The sequence below is a fragment of the Anolis carolinensis genome, unplaced genomic scaffold (assembly GCF_035594765.1).
Source record: "Anolis carolinensis isolate JA03-04 unplaced genomic scaffold, rAnoCar3.1.pri scaffold_12, whole genome shotgun sequence".
In the NCBI taxonomy this organism is placed as follows: Eukaryota; Metazoa; Chordata; class Lepidosauria; order Squamata; family Dactyloidae; genus Anolis; species Anolis carolinensis.
Window position 1 is genome coordinate 9056092 of NW_026943823.1, and position 13378 is coordinate 9069469.

Genomic DNA, 13378 nt, shown 5'->3' on the forward strand with positions numbered 1-13378 from the left:
CTGGCACCTTTCGGTCCACAAGTTCAGCAGCTCAGCGCTTTAATGCACTGTGCCACCAGGGACTTCAATATTCAGATAGTATAGCTCATTGCCTCTATATGGGTAATGAGGTTGCAAAGTGGTAAGAAGTTGTGTTGTCGAAGGCTTTCATGGTCGGAATCACAGGGCTGTTGTGTGTTTTCTGGGCTGTATGGCCATGTTCCAGAAGCATTATCTCCTGACGTTTCACCCACATCTATGGCAGGTATCCTCAGAGGTGGTGAGGTCTGTTGGAAACTAGGCAAGTGAGGTTGATATATCTGTGGAATAATGTCCTGGGTGGGTGAAAGACTGTTGTCTTTTTGAGGCAAGTGTGAATGTTGCAATTGTCCAGCTTGATTAACATTGAATAGCCTTGCAGCTTCAAAACCTGGCTGCTTCCTACCCGGGGAATTCTCTGTTGGGAGGATTCCCCCAGGCATTCCACCTTACTTGCCTAGTTTCCAACATGCCTCACAACCTCTGAGGATGCCTGCCATAGATGTGGGCAAAACGTCAGGAGAGAATGCTTCTGGAACATGGCCATACATCCCGAAAAACACACAACAACCGTGGCAAGAAGTTAGTGCATAAGACAAACTAAACGGACCGAAGACACACAATCATTGTTTTCTTTAACTGTCTTGAATTCCCTGTTCATGTTGCCTCTTCTCTTGGCAGCCTTCCATCTGTTTGAAAAGCTACCTTCTGTCTTGCCTGAGAGCTGCTTATTGATCTTTGTGGGACTGATCATGGGTGGGATCATTTACGGCCTCAATGACAAATCCCCTCCGGTCATGGACAGCGACATCTTCTTCCTCTACCTCCTTCCACCCATTGTCTTGGACGCCGGATACTTCATGCCCAGCCGCCCCTTCTTCGAGAACATTGGGACCATCCTCTTGTACGCTGTGGTGGGGACGATATGGAACGTCTTTGGGATTGGGTTCTCGCTCTACGGGATTTGCCAAGTGGAGACTTTCCAGCTGAGCGACATCTCTTTGCTCCACAACCTTTTGTTCAGCAGTTTGATTGCGGCCGTGGACCCTGTCGCTGTCTTGTCCGTCTTCGAAGAGATACATGTGAACGAAAAGCTTCACATTTTGGTCTTTGGAGAATCCCTCCTCAACGATGCTGTAACAGTTGTAAGTAGACAGAAAGCAAGGATGGCCATGTTGGCTTATGAGAAAACAATTCACAATATACAGTCACACCATACCTTTATGATACTGTTGAAAGCTCACTTACATACCTTATAGTGGTCATAATAAAAGCAGGGGTCAATCGTGGATTTTGGAGCTATTAGCTCCAAAATTTCACACCACCTTTTTGGTTTAGTCTCCTGTCTGGACCACCTCCAGCTCTACAACTGCAGTCACTCCAGAAGATGAAGGTCAGCTGTTAAATGGGCTTCTCTTTGCCCATCCCTGAGCATATTATTATTATTATTTTATTATGACACAGCAAAAAAGATATGCTGGATTTCATATCACAAAATCACAAGTCGAACACTTCCCACTGTGTCTAGGACTGTGTGATGTATTTTCGGATGATGCGTGCAGATCCCATTAGGGTGGCCTTTTGCAGTTGGCAGATTGTATTATTATTATTATTATTATTATTATTATTATTATTATTATTATTATTTTATGAAACAGCAAACAAGATAGATATGCTGGATTTCATATCACAAAATCACAAGTCGAACACTTCCCAAGTGTCTAGGACTGTGTGATGTATTTTTGGATGATGCGCGCAGATCCCAGTAGGGTGGCCTTTTGCAGTTGGCAGATTGTATTATTATTATTATTATTATTAGTATTATTATTTTATGAAACAGCAAACAAGATAGATATGCTGGATTTCATATCACAAAATCACAAGTCGAACACTTCCCAAGTGTCTAGGACTGTGTGATGTATTTTCGGATTATTATTATTATTATTATTATTTTGCTGTGTCATACAATAAAATAATAATTTCAAAGACTCTGGCAGAAACCAGTACAGGTGGTCCCGGTGGTAATCGGCACATTGGGTGCTATGCCAAAAGATCTCAGCTGGCATTTGGAAACAATAGACATTGACATTACGATCTGTCAACTGCAAAAGGCCACCCTATTGGGATCTGCGCGCATCACACAGTCCTAAACGCTTGGGAAGGGTTCAATTTGTGATTTTGTGATATCTATCTTGTGTGCTGTGTCAGACAATTGTTGTTGTGTCAATAATAATAATAATAATAATAATAATAATAATAATAATAATAATCAGTGCAGGTGGTCCCGGTGGTGATGGGCACACTGGGTGCCGTGCCAAAAGATCTCAGCCGGCATTTGGAAACAATAGACATTGACAAAATTACGGTCTGCCAACCTCAAAAGGCCACCCTACTGGATGACAATCCATGGTGACAGTGCAATATTATATTAGCTTTTATATAAACTCTATTGGATTCATCCCGAATGTCCCTCCAATGGGAAGTGGAGGAGGCTGGGCAGATGAGCCAGGCATATTCTCCAAGACCGACCCACATGTGCATTTGGGTTGGATATCTGGCCACCTCACTTTTAGAAACAGTCTGACCTGATGCGATAAAAGATCAACCAGAAGTCGATTCACTTTATTTTGTTTTAATCCAGCCTTTCAACAAATTAAAACATCCAAGCATATAAATACTTATTAAAGAATATAAATACTGTAAATAAATAAATATTAAAGCAAAAGATTAGATAAAGGTTAAAAAACCCCAAAATGTTAAAAAAAGATTAAAACTCTCCAAAAACTTTACAAAAGGAAGGTAAAAGTCACCGCACTCCATTAAAAGGCTACTCTGTCCCATGAGTTGACTACCTGAAAAAGAGGGTTGAAGAGAACAGAGAAGGAACCTTGTAGTGGGGAGTTCCACAGCTCAAGAGCAGTCACTGAGAAGTCTCCTTCAGATGGTTTCACCAAATGTATCTGGGATGCTGGTGGATCCGCTGCTTCTTAAACTATGGATTCCGAACCCAAATGTATTGTCAGTAAATGTTAGCATTTTATAAGGTACTAGCTGTGCCCGGCCACGCGTTGCTGTGGTGAAGTATTGAGGAACTGGTGGTAAGGTAAAGGGTAAAAGTTTTACCTTACATTAAGTCCATTATAAATGGGTTATATAGCTGTGTGGAAGGGCCTTGAATCTACACTGCCATATAATCCAGTTCAAATCAGATAATCTGTATTTTATAGGCAGTGTGGAAGAGGCCTAACTCTGCCTGTCCCCTGGGCTGAATGGGTTGCTAGGAGACCAAGTGGGCAGAGCTTAGCCTTCTAACTGGCAGCAATTGGATAAAAACAATTATTCCTCTCCCTCTAATTAGGACTTTATTTTTCATTTCTTTTTGTTGTATGAACATAGAGGCATGGATGAGGGGTTGTGCTGCCAAGTTTAGTGTTTCTGGGATGTGTAGTTTTGTTGTTTTGTCCTAGGCTGAAATTTCATTACCCTTTTATATATATAGAAAGGTAAAGGTTTCCCCTGACATTAAGTCCAGTCATGTCTGACTCTGGGAGTTGGTGCTCATCTCCATTTCTAAGCCGAAGAGCCGGTGTTGTCCATAGACACCTCCAAGGTCATGTGGCTGGCATGACTGCATGGAGCGCTGTTACCTTCCCGCCGGAGCGGTGCCTATTTATCTACTCACATTGCCATGTTTTCATACTGCAAGATTGGCAGGAGCTGGAGCTAACAGCGAGAGCTCACTCCGCTCCCAGGATTTGAACCTGGGACCTTTCGGTCTGCAAGTTCAGCAGCTCAGCGCTTTAACGCACTTCACCACCGGGGCTCCTTTGCATTTTATACCTGCATCCATATAAACATTTCTTGGGTGGAGGGGGCAGCGAGTGGAAAAATGTAAGAAGATGTAGAGAACTTAGGTGGAAGCAGTAGTGTTTTATTAAATGTGTCTTGCACCCTAACCGATGTGTGGGGCCTGCTGTATTCCATTCTCTTTCATGGTTTCCTTCTTTCTCAGGTCTTATACAAGCTGTTCAGGTCCTTCTGCGAAATGCCATCGATCAAAACGGCGGATGTGTTTGCAGGAATTGGGAAATTCTTTGTGGTCGGGATCGGCGGGGTCTTGGTTGGCCTCCTGTTTGGCATGATCGCCGCCTTCACCACACGCTTCACCAACAACATCCGCGTCATCGAGCCCCTCTTCGTCTTCCTCTACAGCTACCTGTCTTACCTGACGGCAGAAATGTTCCACCTCTCTGGCATCGTGGCGTAAGTAAATGGAAGCGGAAAGTTTGCGAGAGGATAAATATTGATCCAAACCAAGCCTATGCTGCAAAATGGAGCTGAATGTTTCACGGGACTGTGAGAAGGACGGGCGCATAAAAGCCTCTGGAAAATTGGCATAAGGACAAAGCCACTGTTCTATTTCTATAAAGAGGCAGAAATGAGGATTGTTCAAATGAAGTCAGACTATAATATCAGCATTTGGTGTTTGGAAAGCTTTTTACAAAAGATTTAGAACTATGAGCATCTCCTGAGCTTGCCAGTGTTTTAGTTGCATGCAGCCATAATGGAGAATGTGTTCTGGGGTGCATCTGCCCTGCAAAATTAATGCAGTTTGACACCACTTTCTCTGGCATGGTTAAATGCTATTGAATCCTGGGAATTGTAATAATAATAATAATAATAATAATAATGATAATAATAATAACAACTTTATTTTTATATCCTGCCCCATCTCCCCGAAGGGACTCGGAGCGGCTTACATGGGGCCACGCCAGACAACAATACAATAACAGCAATAAAACGATAAAGCAAGGTCAGCAATAAAACAATGTCATATCAATAAAAACATAATTTTTATTGTAATTTGGTAAGGCACTAGAACTCTTTGGCAGAAAATGCTAATGACATTAGCATAATGCAAAACAACAACTCCCAGCACTCCATAGCATTGCACCGTGGCAATATGGGGCCGTGGTAGTGCAATGAGTTAAAAACCCTTGTGCCAACTGAACTGCTGACCTGAAGGTTGGAGGTTCAAATCCACAAGGCGGGGTGAGCTCTCATCTGTCAGCCCTAGCTTCCCATGTGGGGACATGAGAGAAGCCTCCCAGCAGGATCTGGGCATCCCCTGGGCAACGTCTTTATAGATGGCCAATTCTCTCACACAAGAAGCGAGTCAATTTGCTTTTGACACAATAAAAAAAGCCGTGGCAATTCAAATAGTATCAAACTGCATTCATTCCACAACGGAGACACACCCTTGGTTCCAGGAACTCCTGGAGATTCCTAAATCCATGGATGCTCAAGTCCCATTGTATACAATAGTGTAGTGAAATGGCATGATGAATAACTTGAGACAACCCAGGGACCTGTGGAATAGTGAGAGGCTCGATGCATGGCAAAATCAAGATGTGCTTTTGTGGGTTTATATACATATATACCGCATATACCCGAGTATAAGCCGACCTGAATATAAGCCGAGGCACCTAATTTTACCACAAAAAACCTGGGAAAACATTGACTCCAGTATAAGCCAAGGGTGGTAAATTTCAGAAATAAAAATAGATACCCATAAAATGACATTTATTGAGGCATCTGTAGGTTAAATGTTTTTGAATATTTACATCAAGCTCAAATTTAAGATAAGACTGTCCAGCTCTGATCAAATCATTATTCTCATCTTCTTCAATGTAAATGTTCTTATGTATCCTTTTAATAATAATAGAGTAAAATAATACATGTAATAATAATAATAATAAATACAGGAAAATAATAGAGCAAAATAATAAATGCAATAATACTAATAATATCAGAGTGAAATAATAAATGTATTAATACAGCAGAGTCTCACTTATCCAACACTCGCTTATCCAACGTTCTGGATTATCCAACACATTTTTGTAGTCAATGTTTTCAATACATCGTGATATTTTGGTGCTAAATTCGTAAGTACAGTAATTATTACATAGCATTACTATGTATTGAATTACTTTTTCTGTCAAATTTGTTGTTAAACATGATGTTTTCATGCTTAATTTGTAAAATCTTAACCTAATTTGATGTGTAATAGGCTTCTCCTTAATCTCTCTTATTATCCAACATATTCGCTTATCCAACGTTCTGCTGGCCCGTTTATGTTGGATAAGTGAGACTCTACTGTAATAATAATAATAATAATAATAATAATAATAATAATAATAATAATAGAGTAAAATAAAGGTAATAGTAGCAACAATAATATAGATATACATTTAGGGCCAAACGATGATAAAATCTTTACTTATTTAACGACCGCCGCCAGAATATGCTTTGCAAAAAGATGGAAGCAAAAAGAACTCCCGAACAGGGAGGAATGGCTACAGAAAGTGAGAGAAATAAAAGATATGGACAAATTAACTTTTCTTTTAAAGAGAAATACAGGGTCACCGATAAAATATACAGATTGGAGTAAAGTAGAAGAGTACGAAAGGAAAAATAAATGAAGATTAAATCTGAATGAGCAAAGGAATAACCTCTTTTGGTTTTCTATTTTTCAAAATATTGTTTACCGGAGGCAAAAAATTCTGTGACACAGCCAATAGAAAGGCTATCATCGATTATTTTCAGCAGTATTATTTTTTCTTTTTCTTTTTCTTTTTTCTTTTAGAAGGATGGCCTCTATTACGAAGGAGACGGCGGCTGATCTATAATGGACTTGTATATATAGATCACCCCCCTCCTCAGAAACAGAGATTGGGAAACGCAATGGCAAAGATGGAAGTTCGTTTTTTTTTCTTTTTCTCCTCTTTTAAAGTTTTTAAACTTCTCTACTTTTATAACTTCATTTTCTGCACTTTCTATTCTATAATTGTTCTCACTCTTTTGTTGTAAAAATTTTTTTTCTCAATAAACCAATAAATATATATATATATATAAAATAATATAGAAAAATCATAAATGTATTGTATATTCTCAAGTATAAGCTGACCCAAATATAAGCCCACTAGGACCCTCACCCGAGTATAAGCCAAGGGGGGCTTTTTCAGTCTTAAAAAAAGGTCTGAAAAACTAGGCTTATACTCGAGTATATACAGTAAGCCTTGGTTGGTTGATGGAGAACCTGTAGATACAGAGTGGTGATTGTATGAGGAACGTTTCTGCTTTTGCCTTCAGTTGGAAATAATTTGGATGTTATTATTATTATTATTATTATTATTATTATTATTATGTGCAATACATGGTTATTATGCCATTGTCCCCCCTTCCAGAATCATTGCTTGTGCAATGGGCATGAAACGTTACGTGGAGGCCAACATCTCCCTGAAGTCCCACACAACTATTAAATACTTCATGAAGATGTGGAGCAGCGTCAGCGACACCCTCATTTTCATCTTCCTCGGAGTCTCCACCATCGGTGACAATCACGAATGGAGTTGGTCCTACATTTGCTTCACAGTCATTTTCTGTCTCCTTTGGAGAGCATTAGGTAGGAAGGGGTTTGAAAGGTATATTCGGGAATATAACGGCATACTGGCCTGCGTTCAAGATTGGCCCTCAATTAAAAGGTGTCCCAAGCAAGGTCATTGAATATGTAAATTAAGTATAATATGACACCATATCCTTGGAACAGGTATCTGTCGATTTACTTATCCATGTCCCACATGGTAGCACTTTCCAAACATTTCATGTTGATGACATATTTTTTAGACATGTCTCATTTTATGACACAGTAATTCATTTTCATTAGCAACCTCATGGCTAAACTGCAATGGGTTAACCCCTTGTGTTGGCTGAAGTGCTGACTTGAAGATTTGAAGGTTGGCGGTTTTGAATCAATGAGAAGGGATGAGCTCCCATCTGTCAGCCCCAGCTTCCATCTGTCAGCCTCTCAGCAGGATAGTAACACATCTAGGCATTCCTTGTGCAATGTCTTTGTAGATGGCCAATTCTCTCACACCAGAAGCGACTTGCAGTATATTCTCATTTTGCTCCCGATAAAAAATAACTAGCAAACCGGAGGTTAAACCAACCCCTTATAAGAAATACAGATACATACAGTAGAGTCTCACTTATCCAAAATCAACGGGCCGGCAGAATGTTGGATAAGCGAATATGTTGGATAATAAGGAGGGATTAAGGAAAAGCCTATTAAACATCAAATTAGGTTATGATTTTACAAATTAAGCACCAAAACATCATGTTATACAACAAATTTGACAGAAAAAGTAGTTCAATATGCAGTAATGCTAAATAGTAATTACTTTATTTACGAATTTAGCACCAAAATATCACGATGTATTGAAAACATTGACTACAAAAATGCGTTGGATAATCCAGAACGTTGGATAAGCGAGTGTTGGATAAGTGAGACTCTATTGTACTTAAATTGTAATAACAGAATGTATGAGGATACATCATATCTCATGAAACCCTTCCAAGATTGTTGTCATTTATGAGAAATAATTTGTATGCATATGCAAGTATTTTAAAAAATTATAACACTAATAAAAAACTACTTACTGTTTTAATGAGATGTATGAGGTTGATGGGATCAACATAGCTTTTGAATATTATATGGAATATTAGGCTGGATCTACACTAACATAAGTTGTACTTGCATAAGTTGTATTGTAACCTAGACTTATGCATTTGTAATTTTTCAATATTCATATTTAACATAAATGAATAATTTTAATAACAATGATGATGATGATGATGATGATGATGATGATGATGATGATGATAAACCAGTGCAGGTGGTCCCGGTGGTGATTGGCACACGGGGTGCCGTGCCAAAAGATCTCAGCTGGTATTTGGAAACAACAGACATTGACAAAATTACAGTCTGTCAACTGCAAAAGGCCACCCTACTGGGATCTGCACGAATCATCCTAAAATACATCACACAGTCCTAGACACTTGGGAAGTGTTCGACATGTGATTTTGTGATATGAAATCCAGCATATCTATCTTGTTTGCTGTGTCATACAATAAAATAATAATAATATATTTTGCCATCCTATTTCCTTTCTTTCAGGAGTTCTTGTCCTGACTTTCATCATAAACAGATTACATGTGAATACTGTGACATCCAAGGACCAGTTCATTATCGCTTATGGTGGCCTCCGAGGAGCCATCTGTTTTTCTTTGGTTTTCTTGCTCCCCGACTTTCCGAGAAAGAAGCTCTTTATCGCTGCAACAACCGTTGTTATCCTTTTCACTGTTTTTGTACAGGTAAGTCCTGGTTGTTTTGTTTTGTTCCTTCTGTTTGACCATTATAGCCCATATTATCCTGTAGCTACAGAAAGAGGCAAGGGCATGCCATTGCTTCTTTCTTCCCTAACCATAAATTGCCCTGCAAGCATGGAGGACAGGCAGCTCTCAATGTAGTGACTACAAATACCCAAAACTGAAAAAAGGAAGCTTAATAGTTTCAAGATCTAGAGGAGGAGGATTAAAAACAGCCAGAATTGAGGTTACTGGAACAGAGTGATCATTTACGAGACTGCATCTCAGAAGTGAACTCCCTTCCTGGCCTTTGCTCCAAGTCATAAGACATTCTCACATACAGACTCTAGGACAGGGCTCCCCAAACTACGGCCCGGGAGCCACATGCGGCCCATCGGAACCATTTATCCGGCCCAAGGAGTCTCTTCCAACCCTCTTTTTTATTATTTTTATTTTATTATGTCACAGCAAAAAAGATAGATATGCTGGATTTCGTATCACAAAATCACAAGTCGAACACTTCCCAAGTGTCTAGGACTGTGTGATGTATTTTCGGATGATGTGCGCAGATCCCAGTAGGGTGGCCTTTTGCAGTTGGCAGATCGTAATTTTGTCAATGTCTATTGTTTCCAAATGCCGGCTGAGATCTTTTGGCACGGCACCCAGTGTGCCCATCACCACTGGGACCACCTGCACTGGTTTCTGCCAGAGTCTTTGAAGTTCAATCTTGAGGTCCTGATAGCGGCTGAGTTTTTCCTGTTGTTTTTCGTCAATGCGACTGTCACCTGGGATGGCGACATCAATGATCCAAACCTTTTTCCTTTCCACACCTGTGATGTCTGGTGTGTTGTGTTCCAGAACTTTGTCAGTCTGGATTCGGAAGTCCCACAGTATCTTTGCATGCTCGTTCTCCAATACTTTTGCAGGTTTGTGATCCCACCAGTTCTTTGCTGCTGGGAGGTGGTACTTGAGGCATAAGTTCCAATGAATCATTTGGGCCACATAGTTGTGTCTCTGTTTGTAGTCTGTCTGTGCGATTTTCTTACAGCAGCTGAGGATATGATCAATGGTTTCGTTGGTTCCTTGCAGAGTCTGCATTTTGGGTCATCAGCTGATTTTCGATCTTGGCCTGAATTGCCTTTGTTCTGATGTCTTGCTCCTGGGCTGCAAGGATCAGGCCTTCTGTCTCCTTCTTCAGGGTCCCATTTGTGAGCTAGAGCCAGGTCTTCTCCTTATCAACTTTTCCTTCAATTTTGTCAAGGAACTTTCCATGCAATGTTTTGTTGAGCCAGCTGTCAGCTCTAGTTTGTAGTGTGGTTTTCTTGTACTGGTTTTTTGTCTGCTGTGCTTTGAGGAGTTTCTGATTTTTGACTTTAATCAAAGCAGGTTCTTCACTTTGCTTTACATATTCTGCCAGGGCATGTTCTTCTTCTTTGACTGCTTGTTTTACTTGTAAGAGTCCTCTGCCCCCTGATCTTCTAGGCAGATTTTTTATTATTATTATTATTATTATTATTATTATTATTATTATTGACACAACGATGTTGTATGACACAGCAAACAAGATAGACATGCTGGATTTTGTTTCACAAAACCACAAGTCAAACACTTCCCAAGTGTCTAGGACTGTGTGATGTATTTTCGGATGATGCGTGCAGATCCCAGCAGGGTGGCCTTTTGCAGATCGTAATTTTGTCAATGTCTATTGTTTCCAAATGCCGGCTGAGATCTTTTGGCACGGCACCCAATGTGCCCATCACCACTGGGACCACCTGCACTGGTTTCTGCCAGAGTCGTTGAAGTTCAATCTTGAGGTCCTGATAGCGGCTGAGTTTTTCCTGTTGTTTTTCATCAATGCGACTGTCACCTGGGATGGCGACATCAATTATTATTATTATTATTATTATTGACACAACGACGTTGTATGACACAGCAAACAAGATAGATATGCTGGATTTCGTTTCACAAAATCACAAGTCGAACACTTCCCAAGTGTCTAGGACTGTGTGATGTATTTTCGGATGATGCGTGCAGATCCCAGTAAGGTGGCCTTTTGCAGTTGGCAGATCGTAATTTTGTCAATGTCTATTGTTTCCAAATGCCGGCTGAGATCTTTTGGCACGGCACCCAGTGTGCCCATCACCACTGGGACCACCTGCACTGGTTTCTGCCAGAGTCTTTGAAGTTCAATCCTGAGGTCCTGATAGCGGCTGAGTTTTTCCTGTTGTTTTTCGTCAATGCGACTGTCACCTGGGATGGCAACATCAATGATCCAAACCTTGTTCTTTTCCACAACTGTGATGTCTGGTGTGTTGTGTTCCAGAACTTTGTCAGTCTGGATTCGGAAGTCCCACAGTATCTTTGCGTGTTCATTTTCCACAACCTTTGCAGGTTTGTGATCCCACCAATTCTTAACTGCAGGGAGGTGATACTTGAGGCATAGGTTCCAATGAATCATTTGGGCCACATAGTTGTGCCTCTGTTTGTAGTTTGTTTATTATTATTATTATTATTATTATTATTTCCCCCTCGATGGATTGTCACCTTGCCGTGGTGAGGGGGCTTGCGTGTTCCGATGAACCTGTGGGCACTGGAGTGATGCACTCCCAGGAGTGGCCGCAGGGGAGGTTCCAGACCAAGCACAATCCGAAGACCCAAAGACCTCAACGGCGGAGCAGGCGGAGGATAACATGGTACATGTTACAACGGCTGTGAAGGCGGAAGAAGGCTGCAACAGACTGAGAAGCCACTGTCGTTGTGTTAACCACACCACTGCTGGAACCTCACTCTGTGAAGACTGTGTGTTGACCGGCCGTGCACCGACCTCCACACATTAAAAAAAATCACGCACAGGCGTCCTCCAACAAAAATAAAAACAAACCTACAAAAGTCCCATGGCGATCAGCGAGTGGCGACGGGGGCAGGACTGTGAAATCTGGAAGCCCCTAGTCACAGACTGGCACATGGGCGGTGGATATGGACTCAGTCGTTCTACCTCAAGGACCGAGGCAGTTGAGTAGTCCGGCAGCTGTATCCATGACTGAGCAGCCCTTTTTAGGATCCGCTCTGCTCACCCCACACGGGGAAGGGGCTAGAAAAGGTGCCCTAAACATAGTCTGCCTCTCCTACCCTGACTGGACTGCCGCGTCCAGAGGGGTCACCACTCTGCGGCCAAAAAAGAAAAATGAACTTTGGAACATGGAACGTACGGACATTGTTAGATAACACTGACAGCGAGCGCCCCGAACGCAGGACTGCTCTCATTGCAAGAGAGCTGGGACGCTTCAAGATCGACATAGCAGCCCTTCAGGAGACCCGGAGAGCAGGAGAGGGGCAGCTGAAGGAAGAAAAGGGAGGCTACACCTTCTTCTGGAAGGGACTACCTGAAGAAGAGCGAAGAAGAATACACGGAGTTGGCTTTGCTATCAGAAACGACCTGGTGAAGCACCTGACTGAAGCACCCACTGGCATCAACGAACGACTTTCAACCCTCCGAATTAACCTTGCCAAAAACCAACAGGCAACCATCATATGCGCCTATGCACCAACTCTAGATGCTGACGAAGACATCAAGGAAAAATTTTACTGTCAGCTGGATACCATCCTATCGGAGATACCTAAGGAGGACAAAATCATCCTCCTGGGGGACTTTAACGCAAGAGTCGGAAGGGACTCTGACCTGTGGCCAGGGATCATAGGAAAAGACGGGGTCGGAAACAGCAACTCGAATGGCATCTTGCTTCTCACCAAATGCGGAGAGCACAACCTTGTCATCACCAACACGCTCTTCCGCCAGAAAAACAAGCTCAAGACATCATGGAAGCACCCTCGGTCAAAGCATTGGCACCTCCTGGACTATGTTATCACACGTGCCAGAGACCGCCGCGATGTGCTTCTCACAAGAGCCATGACAGGTACTGATGACTGCTGGACAGACCACAGGCTAATCCGATCCACGATGGCTATCAAGATCGTCCCCAAACGCAGACTCCAAGGAAGGAAAACAAGGCGAAAAATGAACACCCAAGCCCTTCAGGTGCCCTCCAAACGAGCCCTTCTCCAAACAACACTCAAAGATCATCTACCCACAGAACACCCCGAAAATGTTGAGGAACATTGGAACAAACTGAAGACCTCCATCATCACAGCCTGC

At 41.8% G+C, this 13378-nt stretch overlaps 1 protein-coding gene across 1 annotated transcript in view; it reads left to right on the forward strand.

Moving 5' to 3' along the window:
• Positions 1-588: 588 nt before the first annotated feature.
• LOC100565322 (sodium/hydrogen exchanger 2-like) overlaps positions 589-13378 on the forward strand; it is a 34156-nt gene continuing 21366 nt past the window's right edge. The window contains exons 1-4 of the mRNA XM_062963893.1: positions 589-1163; positions 4031-4281; positions 7266-7483; positions 9035-9231. Coding sequence (XP_062819963.1) covers positions 678-1163; positions 4031-4281; positions 7266-7483; positions 9035-9231 — 1152 coding nt within the window. The 5' untranslated portion in view covers positions 589-677. The remainder of the gene's footprint in view (positions 1164-4030; positions 4282-7265; positions 7484-9034; positions 9232-13378) is intronic.